Raw genomic sequence first — 18,643 nt, 5'->3', positions numbered from 1 at the left:
TCCCAGACTTATCTGCCCAGAGTCTCTAACTAAAAGCCTTTGATTACAGCTTCCTTTAATAAAGGGCAAAGTCTAAAGTCTTAAAATATTGTAGCAACTACTTATCTCTGACCCAAAACAAGGATGAGGGACAGAGTAATTTTGGGTTACCTGATGGTCTATAGCAAACCTTTAGTTGTAGGGAGTATTGTTAGTAACTTGATTAAATTTATAATCCCCCGCCCCAGCCATACTCTCCACAGTACCTGGAACAGTGCTAGGCATATGAAGAGGATTCAGTACATTGCTGCTTATTAATAAAAAAGAATTCCTTTGACCTAATGAAAAGGAATCATGCAAGCAACGTGCATGCGATCATGAGGTCTTTTGTTAGTCAACTGTGATATAAATAAAAACAAAACTATAATAATAAAAAGACAACAGAAGCTCTTTTCCCATCACTTTCCAAGTGAAATATGAACACACTTGTCACTATAGTTAAATGCCTTCAGCTTTAAACATTGCATTATGATGGAAAACATATTATATTAAAATTATTTCTACTGTGCTGTTCGTTTGTGGACGGTGTTGTGCAGTGGTCAAGTCAGTAAGTAGACAGGATCTTTGCAGCATGTTAATGGGGGACCTCTGAAAAAAATGTCTCCAGGTCAGATCAGTCTAGGGTATTGAGTAACTGAAGTTAAGTAGAGTCCTTTATTGTAGCATTCTTAGAGACCTCACTCAGTATGTTCATTGTGAATCTCCAGAAGGAGGTGTAGTGCATAGCTTTTCCTGAGTTCATTTGACAGGTGAATCCTTTTTTCAAGACACCGCCTGTTACCATTTCCTAGACCGATATTACCTAGGACAATTTGGGACGCATTAATGTAGCATAACAAGGAGATAATATATTTAAAATGTACACCTAGTCATATACATGATATGCTTTTTATTTTAAGAAGTATAAAGAACTAAAGAAAGGTTAAACTTGCCAGTTTTGATGTCTGATATAATATGTTCATCAAGGTTTTGTGTTTCTTGAGAATTGCTTTGTGGAAATGAATGGTTTTAAAAAATCCTGTATGTCTGATTTAAGCTAAGTAATTTTCTGTCATTATGTTTTCCTCTTACACATAGTGAAAAACAAAATAAAATATCGAGCTGAAGCCTGCATTAAAATGCAGAAAACTGTTCGAATGTGGCTTTGCAAAAGACGACACAAACCTCGGTAAGATGAATAGAGCCTAAAGAATCCAAAAAAACCTATTTACCCTAATATAAAATGGCATAAAGTCATAATGAAGAGCAATTTGCATACTCACAGAGTTTCCTTTTGTCTCATGTTCTTTGTAAAAGATGTATTAGTCTGTCATTCATGTTATTTATTGGACATTAGTTAATTAATTGCTTCATTAATTCATTACTTGCCTCATTCTATAAAAGGATTTGAAGTAGCTTAGAAAAATGTAAACACTGTAAAAGGTTGAAAGAAGCTGTTTTATTCTGATTATTTTAGTGACTTGAGTTTATTGATAAATGTCAAATTGACATTGTTTCTAAAAACATCTCATTAATATTTTGACCATAATTTTCAACATTACCTGTAGGAATTATATTGTCTCACTGTCAGTTTAGTCTTTATTTCTTATTTGATTCTACTCTTTTAAGTTTTTCTATAATTTGAATTCTCAAATTTTTCAGTGTAAGTATAGAAGGCTTAAATCTTACTGACACATATTAATGTCATTCACATCCATATTTGATGATTTCTTTTACCCTCAACAAAAGATCATAAAAAAAGAGACTATTGAAGAACATGAAAACAAAAGTGAAATCTTCTGTTTAACAATATGTTTGGTATTTTATTAAAATGAAAAATCTGTCTGCAGCATTAAATGGTGAAATTAAACTCTGATGAAGTGTTGTTATCTTTACAGCATTGATGGCCTGGTTAAGGTGGGCACGCTGAAAAAACGGCTTGATAAATTTAACGAAGTAGTAAGTGCACTGAAAGATGGAAAACTAGAGATGAATAAACAGGTCAAGGACCTTGAAATTTCTATTGATGCTTTAATGGCCAAAATTAAGGTATGTAATTTTAATCCAAATGACTTTGACCTTTAAAAATAATTTTTAATACCTTTTGTTATTGGTATTGTCCTTTTTTTAAAGATACAAAACGTTACAGACGTTGAGTCTCAGTGATAAGTGATGCCCAACATATTATTTACTCTATATTTGAAAATTTTCATTGCAAAAATATTAAAAAGAAGACAATTTTTGTGCAGTTCATCTGTTGCTAGGAAAGATTTTTCCAAAATACTAACTAAAATACTATACTCTGTTGGTAAGCTTTTGCAAAATCATTACTGAGAGAGGATTAATGCATATTAATTTTGTTTCATGTTTTTCTACTTTCAGAAACTAATTTTTAAATTATAAAAGTAATATAATACTATTGAAAATCTGGAGACAATCACCCCCAAATCCTTACCCCCGACACTAGCACGTTCAACTATTATACTGTTGCATATTCCTCTCAATCTTAGTTTATATGTACATATTTTTGCATAGTTCTTATCATGTACATTTAATTTTGTATCCCTATCACTATGTTCGTGCCTCGTTCCTGTTATTCCGTTAGCTTCATATAGGCTATATCATAAATTACTTAACTGTTACGAAATAACAGTTTTCCTCCATATTTTGTAGCAAAAAAAAAGGGCGCCTCTTTTTTTTGGTGTTGATTTTCATTTGATTACTAGCGGGACTGAAAATTTTTTCAATGTGCTTGTTCGTTAGTTATATTCCCTCTGTCAGTTCATATCTTTTTCTGTTGTACTTTAGGGTCTTAATGTTTTTCTCATCTACTTTCATAATTCAGTGCAATTATGTGGGATATAATACCTCAGACCGAGGCTTTTACGATGTTTTCTACAGATATTTTATGTAGACAGTGATGAATCTTGGAGGAAGAGTGGAGAAAGAAGTCAAGAGAATAATGAAAACGCTTTGGATAGCCTTAGCTGATTTTACAAATCTGTCAAGAGCCATCCCCTTTATGTGGTATTAAATCAATTAAAATCAACCCAGCCACATTTAAGAAAATCATCCATCAGTTTTGGGTGTAGTTGATAATTTCTTAAGTATCCCTGAGGTATTATTTGAACATTATTGTTAAAGAGTAGTAAACTCTAGCAAAATTAGCTAATCATTCCTTAAAAAATAATTTTGAACTACAGTGTATTAGTCTGTGCACAGTACATCCTTAGATATTTGATTACTTGATTGATAGGAAATAGACTCAAATATTTGTGCAGAGAGATAACTTTAAAAATTTTTTTGAATATTTAATATTTAAACAGTATGAAAAGATAATGGGCTTACTGCTTACCAGCTTTTCCAGTCTTTGTATATGTGCATGTTGGGTTTCTTTTCATTGTGGTAAAAACACATACCACTAAACTTAACCATCTTAACCGTTTGTTAAATGTACAATTCAGTAGTGTTTAGTATATTCACATCGTTGTGTATCAGAAGAGATAACTTTTTAAGTGCATGTCCATTGTTTTGTTTAAGTCCACCATGATGACAAGGGAACAAATACAAAAAGAATATGATGCGCTAGTTAAAAGCTCAGAGGTCCTCCTCAGTGCATTACAGAAAAAAAAGCAGCAGGAAGAGGAAGCAGAAAGGCTGAGGCGTATCCAAGAAGAAATGGAAAAAGAAAGGAAAAGACGTGAAGAAGATGAACAACGTCGAAGAAAGGAGGAGGAGGAAAGGCGGATGTAAGGGTTTATGTTGTCGCCTTGAATTAGAAGCTGACAGGACAGTGAATTCTTCGTGTTGATGGTGGTCAATGAATATTCTTATTTTTAAAAGTCATATTCTTATTTTTAAATACTAGTTTTAGAATAAGTTTGAAAATGGAGAAAGTAAGCTCGTTTTACAATCATAACATAAAATGATTCTAACTGTAATCTGAATTTTGGTTAAACTCTTACACCTGAGGATTTCTTGAGTTCTTTTTAAAACTATGATTTTCATATTATTTTATAATCTAGGAAGAAGGTACTTCTTTTCTGCAGTTTAAAAACTGATGGCATTTTGGAAGCTTGCCATAGTAGGGCAGGCGGAAGGAATATAAGATTGTCTAATTGGAGAAGGAGTAGAGAGAAGCATTGTGATAAGGACCTTACAAGTAGCTTGGTGACCAAGTTAATCCAAAGATGTTAAAGGTTATGGAAGATCATTGTATTTGTTTTGTTTCTGAAGAACTGCTGTCAGTAGAGTTAGATTTTATTTTATTTTTCAAAATAAGTTGATAATGTCTATAGCCAGGAGGTTAATTTGACTTCCCATTTTGTAACCTTTGTTTATTAATAGTTAAATTTTCTTCTGAAGGATTTCTTGTTTTATATTACATTTTTGAAGAGTATTCTGTTTTTTTTAGGAAACTTGAGATGGAAGCAAAGAGAAAGCAAGAAGAAGAAGAGAGGAAGAAAAGGGAAGATGATGAAAAACGTATTCAGGTCTGTACTCAGTAGGCAATCAGACTGAATTTCTATCAAAATGAAATCTACAAAATTACAAAACAGAAGATCTTGATTTACTAGGTATAAATTGTCATTGTTTTATTCTAGAGGCGGAAGGCAGTTTCTCAAGTGGTTATGGGACGGGACTTTGGAGCTAGGGAAGTGAGTTCAAATCCAGCCCCTCACTGACAGAAACTGTGACATTGCACAAGTCACGATGTGGGCCACAGTTTTCTCTCTCTGGAATGGAGATAAATAGTGATTGTGAGCATTAAATGAGTTAACACGTGTTAAGGCATTTAGAATAGTGCCTTGTTCAGTAACAATTAGGTTGTTATTATTCATAGGGGGAAAGTCAGATCAATATTCAGTTACATTATATAAGGTTTTAAAAATGTTGTTTTATAACTTTGTAGACACTGATGTTAATAGGTTAGGATTAAGATAGTCCCCCAACCCCCATTTTTTAAAAAGTCCATGTCTGAGAATAATTGATTCCCTATTTGAGTGTCTGTCTGTCTCAGCTTTCTGATTCATCCTGAGCACAGCCAACACTTTAAATTCCTGACCTCTGCTGTGTAGGTGTTGGTGTGAAGGTGACACCTAGGATACTCATGTGATGTTTGGGAGACTCATACTCTAGTGATAGAATGGTGGACTCTTGGTTTGGGGAACGAGGTAGCATTAATCATAATATAGAAGAGACTTCTGGTTAAACGGTAGGTATTTCTTAGTAAAAAAAAAAAAAAAAAAAGTGTATGGAACAGTTTTACGTAGTGAGGGGAATGATCAGGTAAACAAGTGGGGAGGCCCGGCTGCCATGGCCTTCTGTGCTGGCAGGCGGAGGTGGAGGCGCAGCTGGCCCGGCAGCGGGAGGAGGAGTCCCAGCAGCAGGCGGTCCTGGAGCAGGAGCGCCGAGACCGGGAGCTGGCGATGCGGATCGCGCAGAGCGAGGCGGAGCTCATCAGCGACGAGGCGCAGGTGGACCCGGCGCTGCGCAGGTACCGCGTGGGGCGATGCGGGGGCGGAGGGGGCGGGGCTTTCCTGCGGGGGGTGGGGCGGTGGAGGGGGCGGGGCTTTCCTGCGGGGGGGTGGGGTGGTGGAGGGGGCGGGGCTTTCCTGCCGCAGCGGCGGAGGGGCGGGGCTTTCTTGGGGGTGGTGGTGGTGGAGGGGGCGGGGCTTTCCTGCGGCGGCGGACGGGGCGGGGCTTTGCCGTTTGACCTCCCTGCCTGCCTCTTTCCAGCGTTAGGGTCGGCGGAAGTCCTATTCCTTAGGTCCTGGTATAGTTGCCGTTTAAAAATTATTTATATTCACTTTTACACCACCCAAGTGAATGAAGCTATTGGCTTCATCAAACTGTTAAACTATTGAAAGTTAAAGCTGATATTTCAGTTCTTGAGTAGTTTAAGAGAATATCTTAAGTTTTACTCTGAAATTATCAAAGAGTATTGTATAAAGGGTAGACAAATAATTTCTAAGTATCTGTTGTTAAAACACTGGCATAAAAATCAGTGAATATGTTATAATCCAGTTTAATAATTTTTGAGGTTGGAATTCATTACTTTCCTAATGCAAATTTTAAAAATATGTCATATACCCTAGCACTTTAGAAATTTTACGCATACACACACCCTCCCCCCAGCTTCCCCATGATTTAGAATAAATAGATTTCCCTTTCCAAGAAGAAAGCTTAATCACATTGAAATATCTTGGCTCCTCACATTTCTGAATTGTCTCTAAATAGTATGGAGTGTGGAGGAATACGGAAGTTCTTATTAAAAGTTGCAGGAAGGTTTTACTATAACAGATTCATTTTTTAAAAATACAGAATGTAGAAACGTTAGTTATTGTTATTATTTATTTGTAAAAACAAAGCAAACTAGTTTGTAGGGTTCCTTTATGTGTAGGTATCTATATTGTATATATATTGAGAGGCACATAGATGGGTGTAACCATGCTTGTCAGAATGTCAGAGCACTGTTTACGACAAAATAATTAAAATACGACCACTAGATGTTGCTATTGCCTTGTGCAAGGAAAAAAAAACATGGTCCACCACATTGCAAGGTGGTGATTAGATTTTATTTAGCTGAAAACAGAGATAGGGAAGGAAAAGAGTACGTTGCCTTCACACTTTTTCTAGTAAATGATTATATCGGGGAGCTCTGGAGTCTGAATTGCATATGAAAGTTATATTTAAATAAACTGAATATGCCTATGTGTTATAATAATTGTTAAGCTCTTTGGTTTGGGTCCACTGTTTGGGTTCTTTATTAACATTTCACTATAATTAAGATATTTTTGCTCGCCTGTGGCTTTTGTAACTGCAGACTTAGCTCAGCTGCTGTTCGGTTCCTTCCACCTGTGTTTGGGTGGCTTGGCGGAGCCTTTGTGGATAACTGACTAGTGGCCTAGGCCAGCCTCCTAATGGACCGAGCAGTGGCCCTGATATGTGTGAGGAAGTCCTGCACTTGACAGAGCTGACTTTATTATGGTTGAAGCTTGTTAGTGAGAGACTCATTAATGGAGTCATTGTTGGTATTTATGGCTTAACTCTATGTTTAAGCATTTGAAATATTTAGCTCTATCCAGTGTCATTCCAGGTAATATGAGTAAGATACTGGCTCATATGTGGGCTCCTTCTCATCCTCAAAAAGATGCACTTCTTCCAACGTGAGTGGTCTCAGAGAAGGAGTGGACCATTTAGGACCTTTAACTTAAGGGAGGAGTTACCTATGATTTAAGTTAAACAGAATTAACTTGGTAATGGGACCACTTACCAAGCAATTAGGAGATACTCAAGCAGTTATGACTTGAACCGCAGAAGAGTTAGTTTAGTTCTCCTGTGGGACAGCCTTAGGAATGGTGTCCCTCCCTGGACTGTCCCTTCAGGTCCTGTCTGCCAGCTCTCTTCCAGGAAGAGAGCTGACCCTCAGGTCCCCATGAACTCCTTCCCTACTGAACTGCCGGGTTATTTTATACACTGTACTAAAAGCATTAGCACTTCATTGTGGATATGATGTTCTCTATAGATTTTCCGTGTTTGATCATTTTATCTTACTCCATGGGCTACATCTAAATGTTTTTGAATGTTTATGTTACCTTTGTTAGCACTGAATTCTTTCTAACACATTTATGAGTAAGAACCTCTCATATGATTAAGAACCTCTCATATGATTAAACCTCTTTATGATTAAGAACCAGAGTTACTTAAACTCTGTTCTTAATATATGGCATGAAAATGTTCTTGGGTTCTGTGATACATTAAAAAACAATTTCAAGTTACTTTTCCAGCTTGGATTCCCATCCAGTAACTTCTAAGTAAGAATTGTTTCCTGCATACGTAATATATTTTAAAATATTTCAATCAATTACACATATGATCCTGATGCAAAGTAATGATTTCACACTACCTTAAATTATAAAGTAATATCTAGATTCTATTAAAAACAAGCACACAAACCTTTTTAATCTAGATGTAATATATTCACTCTTTAATTTTCACAGAATGCCTTTAGTTTATTTTTTTCTAATCATTTGTAATGAAGATTTAAAAGCATTAAAATTCTGAGTGTTCTCATACATAGATTAAATAGAGATAATGCAGTTTTTTAAATCAATTTGCAAAGTCACTGAATTACAGATTTGGCACAATCCAGATTTTCACAGTTCAGAATTGGTTATGGTATTGACTAAAATATACGTATTCTTTTCACAGGATTAATGGAGCAGGACCCAAAATAACACCGTATGTCATTTCCCTTTTAAAACTGATTTAATCATATAACCTTTTTTTTTTTTCTTCTTCATTAGGTTGTGGATACTTTTTAGGAGAAACATTTTCCTCATTGAAGTAAATTTTACATCATTATCATTATCATCATAATTATTATTTTGCCCAGGAAAAATGTTTAATGCTCCTGTTCAGTGCTCAATCACAGTAGTTTATGATTTGGTTTCTTTCTTTGTGTTTGCTCACTTTGTTTAAACTTTAATACCCATCTTGTTTTATGTGTTTTTAATTATCCCTTACTTATGTCGTTATAAAAGTAGAAGTAGAGATATAAATAAGAATAAATAAAATACTTAAAGTATTTGAGTCATGGCAGATAGCTTAGTTTTCCATATATATAATAGTTCGTTCTGCTAATATCTAAAATAGCTCATAATCTAAAGTTATATACGTAATGCTAATTTTGGTGCTCGTGTATCTTTTTGTTATGAAAATCTCCCCACAGAGAGAGAATCTAAGTAGCAATAGGGATATACATATAAATTATACTTTATATGCATAAAATATATTTTTGCGTATATTTTTACATATGTGCTATATGTATGTAATTTTGAAATATATTTAAAATCTGAATTTTAATAGCTTTTAGGACTCCACCTGTACCCCTTATAGTGATGGTTCTTAACTCTGTCAGACCCCAGTACCAATAACAGATGCTTTATGAACGATGCAACCTACATTAATAATTCTCTCTAAACAATACATGTAAAAGAGAAATAAAAGGACAGTAATTTATAATTATTTATTTTATTATATTTACTTTACTATGAAAGTGCTTGCTTACAACTACCGGAAAACGTGGTCAGGTACTCAGATGTTTTCACATATACATAGAATCACCATGAGTGCAGCAGCTACAAATGCAAATTGATATAAGACTGTTGTATCAGTCAGTTAAATGCCACGAAATTGTGAACAGTCCTTTGTAAAGTTCTGAACAGAGTTAAATACAGTGTCCTCTCCATTATACAATAGTGGAGAAATTCCTAGAGAAATTCTGTGAATATTAAAACCATGCAAAAAGAGGGTTGTTTTACATGTAGAACTTTATGTATAACTATGTGTCTATAGTTCACATGTAACTATATGTATATGTGCGTTTCACCTCTATGTCTGGTGGACATGTTAAAGTCACATGGGACATGGGGCAGTTCTTCTTGTGCAGGACATTTGACACCCCTGACCCCTCACCTCATCAGATGCCAGCAGTGGACTCTCATAGCATCATTGTTCCCACAACGCACCACAGATTTTGAAACTTATCTCTGAGTGGGCGCTGTTGCATCCACTGCTTCGCAGTTACCATTTGAGCTCGAATTAAATAAGCGTAGCAACCAACTGATGTCTGAGGTGAAACTGTGAGCATTTGCATATAGGTTGGAAAAATCAGAAGGAAAAAAAACACCTGGATGCAGGAGCCGTTTCTATCCAGTATATATGGTGCAGCTCCTAGAGCAGTAACATGCCCAGGTGGGATGCTGAATCAGTAGAGATTGCCCGTCCAGCGTGGGTGGTGTGAGGGCATCTGTGTATGAAATCTCCACATGATGAACAGACTTTGGAGTAAAGAGCTTTGAAAGGCCGTGCATTCCCTTGAAATCTGCTGTGGGAAAAGAAATGTGAAGTTAGAAAATTCTTATTTGATTTTATTTGATGATATTTGTGTTTTTTTACTTTGCGTTTGTTGCCCTTGATCATCAGTTTTGAAAGATTAGTTTTTCTCTGACTGTGCTTGCTTGGCTAGACCTCTGTCAGCACCGAACCTTAGCCAGTGTTCCTCACAAGGACAGAGAGTCCTCTGCTCCTTTATAATCAGGGTCCCAGCTCTTGGCTGGCATCCGGAAAACTGAGCCCTGAGGCAAACATAGCCGTCTTCTTTTCTTTTGATTTTTGCTGACTTACAAGATTTTGAGGTTACCAGAGTCTGATGAATAGAATGAATGAGAAAATGATTAATTATGAAGGAAGAGCACAAAGGACAGGAAAATAAAATACTAATGAAGTTGATGAACATGATGACATGAACATTCCATTTCACAGAATTAAGCAGATTTTGAGAAAAGTTACACCCTTCTGGGTAATAAAAGAAAAGCAAGTTTTTGCCATTGGGAAATGTTTATCCTTGAAAGGTCAGAACACTTCAGATCTTTAGCAAGTGCTTGATGCATTTGAATTTTCTTAGGCATGCTTTGATTCAGAATTTTAGAGCTTTGAGTATATCAGACTCTTATTTAAACTCTGACACTGTAAAATAGATCAGTTTGGTTTACCACTATTATACCTTGTCTAATTAATATTTACTAAGCAACCCCGGTGCAAAAATCCTTGTATAGAATCTGTATCCTGCCAAGTTACATTTAGGTGCATTTAGAACATGCTGATTATATTCTATCCATAAAAGTATCACAGAACCATGGCTCTCATGAGATTTTATCTAAAAGTTTCTGCAAAAGTCAAGTTCAAGTAACTTTAACTGGGTTTAAACAAAAATTTTGCTGTATTGTATGGCTATATATATATTGAAAAGTACATTATCGACTTTTACGAAGTAAAATAATAGTGTATGGTTAATGAAGCAAATAATCCTGTTGAAAATATAAATTTTAATTATACTTTTAGATCTTTTAAGTAATTTGTATAGTTGTCTTTTATCTAATTATGTTGTATTATCATTTCTCTTATAGGGAACAAATGGCGAAAGAAATGTCAGAAATTTTGAGTAGGTTAGTGCAGTGTAATTTGGGGAAATAAGCGTCACCTCAAAATCATATTTTTTAAATTACTTTTCGTTATTTGGACCAGAACCTGTTATATGAGTAGCCTGTCCTTTCCGTGTATATTTTCGGTACAAGAAATGTGACTCTGCCCTCAGGCCGCACTGACATAGAAAAAGGTAAAAAAAAAAAAAACAGTGTTCCTCTAAATTGGCATTTTTCAGTGGGGATACCACTGGCATTTTGGTTGAGGCTATTCCTTGTTGGTGGGACTTACCATGAGCCCCGACCAGTTCAGTCTCAGTAGGGGAGCCCTTCCCGTCCTTGGGCCCGCTGCGCCTGGTTGCAGGGGACGTGAGCAAGAGTGGGGCTCAGGCAGCCCCTGTCCTCCACAGCACAGGGGTGGAACGCCACCGGTGTAGAAGTTGAGCCACCAAGGAATATATCTTCCCAGCAGGATCTGGTCCATTATCAAGTGGCTATGAATCAATCACATTTTAACTTTCAACTCTGAAGTTGCAGAGTTAATTGAAAGTGTTAAAATTAATATATTTTTTAAAATCAAAAGTCAGTTTTGCTACTACCTTACTCTGTATTTCACATGATTGTCTTTATCACAAGTCTAACTAATCAGTAAATGAAGGTGTACCTTCATTTTACTATTTTAATAACTCCAAAGATTGGGGGGGGAGCATTTAAATGAATTTGATTTGTGTACTTAGGATGCTGAATATGCTATTTTTTAGCAGGTGTATTTTTGTTTGACGTAATATGAATGAAAAGTTAGTAATAGTAAAGACATATTTTAAGCAAAAATAGTTTGATTTCAGTGTGATTTTTAAAAGTATCAAAACACCTTATGTATATCAACATCTCGTATATATTCTGAGTCTATAAAACCATATTGTGTAGATTCACTTTCTCTTTCAGGAGGAAAGAAAACAACAACAAAACCCCATAATTTCAGCTGCTCTTCTAGAAAAGACTGGTAGAAGAGCTAGGAAGAAAAAATAATTTTTTTTGTTAGTTTATTGAATGGTGGTTTCAGGATGTAGGAAAAAAAGAGACTATTTGAATAATGTTAAAAGCATAACTTATTGTTAAGCGTTATAGAGAAACCTTGCTGACACACAGCTGGCTCTTTTTGAGCAAAGTAATTAAGAAAAAGCTCCATGGAGAATGGCCAGTCACACAGCTTATGAAAAGAAGAGGTTCTGCAATAAACTTGAAACAGATTTTAACCATGAAAATGCAGGAAGGACTAAATGGGCACACATTATTCTTTAGCCAGGCTTGTAAGTGACTAAAAATCATCATGTCTAACAGTTTTTAAGTACGTAGGGTGAAGTATGCTATTTTTATTCTCTAAAAGGAAAGCGTAAATAGGCCTTTTAAAGAGGCAAAAGTACCTTATTTGTTTCATTGTTAAGCTTAATGCTGAAGGAATAATTTTCCTTATTTCAGGAAGGAGGGTACATATTTTCAAGCATCACTTTTTAAAAAAAAAAAATGTCTTAGTTTCTCCCTCACTCTTTTTTTTTTTTTTTAAATTTATTAATTAATTAACTTATTTTTATGGCTGTGTTGGGTCTTCGTTTCTGTGCGAGGGCTTCCTCTAGTTGCGGCGAGCGGGGCCCCCTCTTCATGGCGGTGCGCGGGCCTCTCACTGTCGCGGCCTCTCTTGTTGCAGAGCACAGGCCCCAGACGCGCAGGCTCAGCAGTTGTGGCTCACGGGCCCAGTTGCTCCGCGGCATGTGGGATCTTCCCAGACCAGGGCTCGAACCCGTGTCCCCTGCATTGGCAGGCAGATTCTCAACCACTGCGCCACCAGGGAAGCCCGCAAGCATCACTTTTAAATAACATCAGTCTCAAGTGTCTTGTGTCTTGATTGTTTGCCAAGGTCGCTGTTGTCTTTCAAAATGTAGAATGCTGAGAAAATACGAGCTCATTTTCAGTATTATACCATGATCATCCCTCTTTAAGAGGAAGGTTTTCCAAGTAGTAGATCACAAAGGGGAAATGCTTTGTGTGATACCTGAGAAGCAATATTTTAGTTCTTTAATATTTAGTTCTTTTAATGCTGTGCCATCTTCTTTTCATGTCTTGAAATATGATGTATTTAAATTCTTCCTTTGTTACATTGAGCTTAAAAGTTCACTTGCAGCTTATTCCGAGTGTCTGCTATGTGGCAAGTGTAATCTTTTGCTGAAAAATAATGTTCATTTTTACAGAAAAAAAATTTTTCCTGTATTTTTAGAGTAATTATTTTTAATTATGTATATAGAAACAACTCTTAAGCGCTCAGTAGCACTGCTATGAAAAAGCTTATCCCATTTAATTTTAAAATTATTTATTTTATTTTTTTGTATTTTATTTTTTATTTCTTTCCTCTTTTCCCACTCAAATGTTCCTCCTACATGGGGCAAGATAAAGCACTTGTGCCCTTTGAAATCTCTGTTATCTGTCTCAGGACCTGCAACCTTTTCCTTTAATTTCCTAGTTGTCATATGATTACTCACTAAATACGAGGGTGTGGTTTTATCCGCTTACAGAACTTAGCTAAGTACTTTTAACGCAAAAGCTGAAAAGCCACGGGAGTTTCCAGGCTCCAGCAGCTCTTTTAGCATGTCTCTAAAGACGGGCAGAGGTTGGTAGTTTGACTACTCCCCTGGGGACCTCTAAACATCCAGATGCCCAGGGAGAGTCTGAGCCATTAGGAGTGGCGGGGCTTGGCCATCTGCAGGTTCCAGTAGTCTGCAGGTGAGTGGCTCATACACAAACCCTTCGTGTGCCTCTCATGATCTTAAAGTATGTTGAGGAGTTCTCTTTTGATTTAAAAAAAACATTTCAATTGAAGTAGAGTTGATTTACAGTATCATGTAAGTTTCAGGTGTACAGCACAGTGATTCAGTTACGTGTACACACACACACACATACATACACACACACATACTTTTTCTCATTCTTTTCCCTTATTACATAATATTGAGTTTAGTTCCTGTGCTGTATAGTAGGTCATCGTTGGTTATCTAGTCTATACCTAGTACTGTGTATATGTTAATTCCACCCTCCCAATTTATCCCTCCCCCACCCCCTTTCCCCTTTGGTAACCATAAGTTTGTTTTCTGTGTCTGTGATCTCTTTCTGTTTTGGAAGTAAGTTCATTTGTATCTTTTTATTTCTTTTAGATTCTACATATAAGCGATATCATATGATATTTGTCTTTCTCTGTCTGACTTACTTCACTTAGTATTATAATCTTTAGGTCCATCCATGTTGCTGCAAATGGCATTATTTCCTTCTTTTTTATGGCTGAGTAATATTCCATTGTATATATGGACCACATCTTCTTTTTCCATTCATCTGTTGATGGACACTTAGGTTGCTTCCTTGTCTTGGTTATATTGTAAATAGTGCTGCTATGGACATTGGGGTGCATGTATCTTTTCAAATTATGGTTTTCTCTGAATATATGCCCAGGGGTGGGATTGCAGGATCATATGGTAGCTCTGTTTTTAGTTTTTTAAGGAGCCTCCATACTGTTCTCCATAGTGGCTGTATCAATTTACATTCCCACCAGCAGTGCAAGAGGGTTCCCTTTTCTCCACACTCTCTCCAGCATTTATTATTTGTAGGCTTTTTGATGATGGCCATTCTGACTTGTGTGAGGTGATAGCTCATTGTAGCTTTGATTTTGAGAAATATATGTAAATGTATTGTCCTGATGTTCATATATCCATGAGTTAGAAGATTTAATCTGAAGCCTGGGGGAAGTCCATGGTACTAGAATATTGGAATCACAAGTTCTGATTGAAAATCTAATATGGCTGTTGAATGATGCACTGGAAAATTTTAATTCACCTGGGCATCCCGTAGTACACCATTCTTAATCTCGTCTGTCAAAGATACAAAAATTATTATATGTTTTTCCAGTAATTATTTCCAGTTCTCAAACTTATGTTCACTTTCTTGCCTGTTTAGTCAACATTTCATTCGTGTTTCTAAGTTTAAATATGCAAAAATGTGTAATAATTACAGAGGCCCTGCTGTACAAGCCACCAAGGCGGCTGCTGGTACCAAGAAATATGATCTTAGTAAATGGAAATATGCAGAACTACGTGATACCATCAATACTTCTTGCGGTAAGTGTATGGGGAGGATGAAAAGTGGGAAGGCTCTATCGCTGTCAGGTAATATAAACTAAATACCTAGATTGGCATGGGAATTTTTTTCATATAAATTAGTTTAAGTCATTCTCTTTGTTACTCTCGCCTTGAAATGAAGACCTAGTTTATTCACAAAGCTAAAAGAAAGACATACTTATTAAGCTGAATTCATTTTGCCCATCTCTTGCATAGGCCAGAGAGGAAAAGCATAGGGGAATTATGGTTTGGGCTGTATTAATGACTGACCCTCCCAACGTTATTCATAATAGTTAAATACCTATATATCAGACTCTTTTGGTCTATGAAATGACAATGGAGTCCTTCCCTTTTAAAGCTATTTTTCTTCCAACAGAACAGAGTAAAAGGCTGTGTCCAGAGAATCCCACACAGTTGTGTTCACGTATAAATCACAGTGTTTGAATTCAGGACACCGTAACTGGGACTTCAAGTGTCATAATCGTACAGGACGCCTCACTATGTTCTTTCCCTCTTCACTGAGTTTATCTGCATAATTACACATGTAAAAAATGTGGTGCATGTAAATCTAGCTTGTGTTTGAACACAGTGACTTCTTATTCTATAGTCGTGGTCTGTGACCTTGGACACGTGACTTAACCTTCCTTTTTCAAGTTCTTCATCTATAAAAGGCCTATTTAGTCCAGGGTTCTTGCGTGGAGGAAAGATAGAAGGTAGTAATAATGTTTAAGAAAATGCTCTGGAAGTGTAAAAGATAGTATTACAATGAAGTGCTCATCTTTATCAATAATTAGTTTACTTTTGATTTTGTACTGTTAATTTAAAAATGAAATCTTCATTTAAAAATATATATGTTAAAAAGAAACGAAATTGAGTTCTTTGAGGTGGATGGACCTAGAGTCTGTCATACAGAGTGAAGTAAGTCAGAAAGAGAAAAACAAATACCGTATGCTAACACATATATATGGAATCTAAAAAAAAAAAAAAAAAAGGTTCTGAGGAACCTAGGGGCAGGACAAGAATAAAGATGCAGATGTAGAGAATGAACTTGAGGACACGGGGAGGGGGAAGGGTAAGCTGGGACGAAGTGAGAGAGTGGCATGGACATATATACACTACCAAATGTAAAATAGATAGCTAGTGGGAAGCAGCCGCATAGCACAGGGAGATCAGCTCGGTGCTTTGTGACCACCTAGAGGGGTGGGATAGGGAGGGTGGGAGGGAGACGCAAGAGGGAGGGGATATGGGGATATATGTATACATATAGCTGATTCACTTTGTTATACAGCAGAAATTAACACAACGTTGTAAAGCAGTTATACTCCAATAAAGATGTTAAAAAAATATATGTTTATGCCACAGGATAATTATGCTAGACAACTAAATTAGGATGTTAATTACCTTTTTTTTTTAACTCTCTCTGTGTAATTGATAGATATTGAGCTCCTGGCAGCTTGCAGAGAAGAATTTCATAGGAGACTAAAAGTGTATCATGCTTGGAAATCCAAGAACAAGAAGAGAAATACTGAAACAGAGCAACGTGCTCCAAAGTCTGTTACTGATTATGGTAAAAAACAAATCTGTACTTTTGAATGTTCCAAAGTATATGTATATAAAAAGTATATGTATATAATTACATGTAACTATACGTAAGGTATTTGAGTAAAATTGTCCGATATAAGTTTTCTCTTACTTTAGAACTATGGGTCCCACTGAATCTAACACAACCGTGATGGCTTATCTTTCAAAGTATTATTTCTGTTAGATACATCTTTAAAGTCATATTTGTTTGAAAGTATTGAATTTACTTGTTAAGATAAATTCTAGAGGTAAGAATAATCTTGTCTATACTGAGGAAGTTGTATGATAATGCTGTAAATACGTATTCTTTCCACGTACACATATATATACACATATGTAAAGCTTATGTGTGGAAATGTAAAGATTACTATGAAAAAATATTTACTGCAAATATTATAAAACTGTGAAAATATAAGTGAGAAATAACACCTTGGTTTAGACCAGAGTTTTACCTAGGCCAGAATTTGCTTTTTTGACTGAGATTCTAAAAATGAATTTTGTTACTTTGTTATGCAAAAGACAAAGCTGTATCCCTGAAACTGGAAAATAGAGCAGAATAGACATAACCTAGTAAAAGCAAGTACTAGCTTTAACGTTAATTAAGAATACCTGTGATATGAGTTGTAATTTCAGTCTTAAAAGCAATAATTGGAATTCCATTTATTCAGCTTGCTACTGGCACAATTTGTTAGGTTAATTCTGGCTAATGTCAAGGTGACAGCATGTTTAATATCTTTTTTTAGAACGAGGTATATTCCCGACAGTTGGTGGTAAAGCTTAGCCACGCGTGGCCCCAGCTCACTTAGAAGAGGAGCTCACGGTTATATTTTGCCTCCCCTACTGCCTTCCTAGCAAATAAAACAGTGTTTGATGAAAGTCAATTAAATGGTGAAATTTTAGTGTTTCTAAGATGTTGCAAAGATTAGATTGAGGAAGGGAAGTGTTATTAATAGTAATGACTGTGTCCTCAGTCAGAATATAACTCTTGCAAGAGCAGTGAGCTTGCCTGCAGCTAAGAAATGGCAGGAGGAGGGCCCTCTCAACACTGATCTTCTGTGACCACCACTGTCTTCTCCAGTTTAAAAATTTGTCTCTGGGAAATGAAGATGACAGGATGATTCCATTACCTGTTCACTGTCTGCACCAAGTTTCTACCACAGTTGCTTTGTTTTGTATAAATGGCAAAGGGCTATTCTTTTTATCTATAATCTTTAGCTGTAATGTTCTAATCATGACCTTGAACTGATTGGGTTTCATTATGTTCTATTTCAGAATTTATACATCTCCGTGATTGCACTTCTTAAAACAAAAAGAGGACTTCCCTGGTGGTGCAGTGGTTGAGAATCCGTCTGCCAATGCAGGGGACACGGGTTTGATCCCTGGTCCAGGAAGATCCCACGTGCCGTGGAGCAACTAAGCCCGTGCGCCACAGCTACCAAGCCTGCGCTCTAGAGCCTGCGAGCCACAACTACTGAAGCCCGCGCGCCTAGAGCCCGTGCTCCGCAACAAGAGAAGCCACCGCAATGAGAAGCCCGCACACAGCAACGAAGACCCAGTGCAGCCAAAAATAAATAAATAATTTTTTTTTAAAAAAAGAAATAAATGTTGTAATATTTGGCACACACATTTTTTTAAAATTAATTAATTAATTTATTTTTGGCTGCGTCAGGTCTTAGTTGTGACATGTGGGATCTTTCGTTGCAGTGCGTGGGCTCTCCATTGTGGCGCGCAGGCTTCTCTCTAGTTGTGGTGTGCGGATCCAGAGCACGTGGGCTCTGTAGTTGTAGCACGCGGGCTTGGGCTTAGTTGCCCCGTGGCATGTGGGATCTTAGTTCCTTCACCAGAGATTGAACCCGTGTCCCCTGCATTGGAAGGTGGATTCTTAACCACTGGACCACC

General features: G+C 36.5%; 1 protein-coding gene across 7 annotated transcripts in view; it reads left to right on the top strand.

Annotated features, from left to right (window-relative positions):
• The window catches only part of MYO6 (myosin VI), a 139,978-nt gene that overhangs the window by 114,977 nt on the left and 6,358 nt on the right, over positions 1-18,643 (top strand). For 2 of the 7 annotated variants that reach the window (XM_036871308.1, XM_036871305.1), the window contains exons 25-34: positions 1,117-1,207; positions 1,917-2,067; positions 3,559-3,767; positions 4,433-4,511; positions 5,355-5,515; positions 7,809-7,835; positions 8,233-8,262; positions 10,992-11,030; positions 15,060-15,163; positions 16,599-16,730. In XM_036871308.1, the coding sequence (XP_036727203.1) occupies positions 1,117-1,207; positions 1,917-2,067; positions 3,559-3,767; positions 4,433-4,511; positions 5,355-5,515; positions 7,809-7,835; positions 8,233-8,262; positions 10,992-11,030; positions 15,060-15,163; positions 16,599-16,730 (1,023 nt within the window). Of the gene's footprint in view, positions 1-1,116; positions 1,208-1,916; positions 2,068-3,558; positions 3,768-4,432; positions 4,512-5,354; positions 5,516-7,796; positions 7,836-8,232; positions 8,263-10,991; positions 11,031-15,059; positions 15,164-16,598; positions 16,731-18,643 lie in introns of all 7 variants that reach the window. The other 5 variants (XM_036871312.1, XM_036871311.1, XM_036871307.1 and 2 more) reach the window with 4 other exon arrangements.

The sequence above is a fragment of the Balaenoptera musculus genome, chromosome 12 (genome assembly GCF_009873245.2).
Source record: "Balaenoptera musculus isolate JJ_BM4_2016_0621 chromosome 12, mBalMus1.pri.v3, whole genome shotgun sequence".
Taxonomy (NCBI): Eukaryota; Metazoa; Chordata; class Mammalia; order Artiodactyla; family Balaenopteridae; genus Balaenoptera; species Balaenoptera musculus.
Note: the sequence above shows the minus strand (reverse complement) of the source record. Positions and strands in the feature narration are given on the sequence as shown.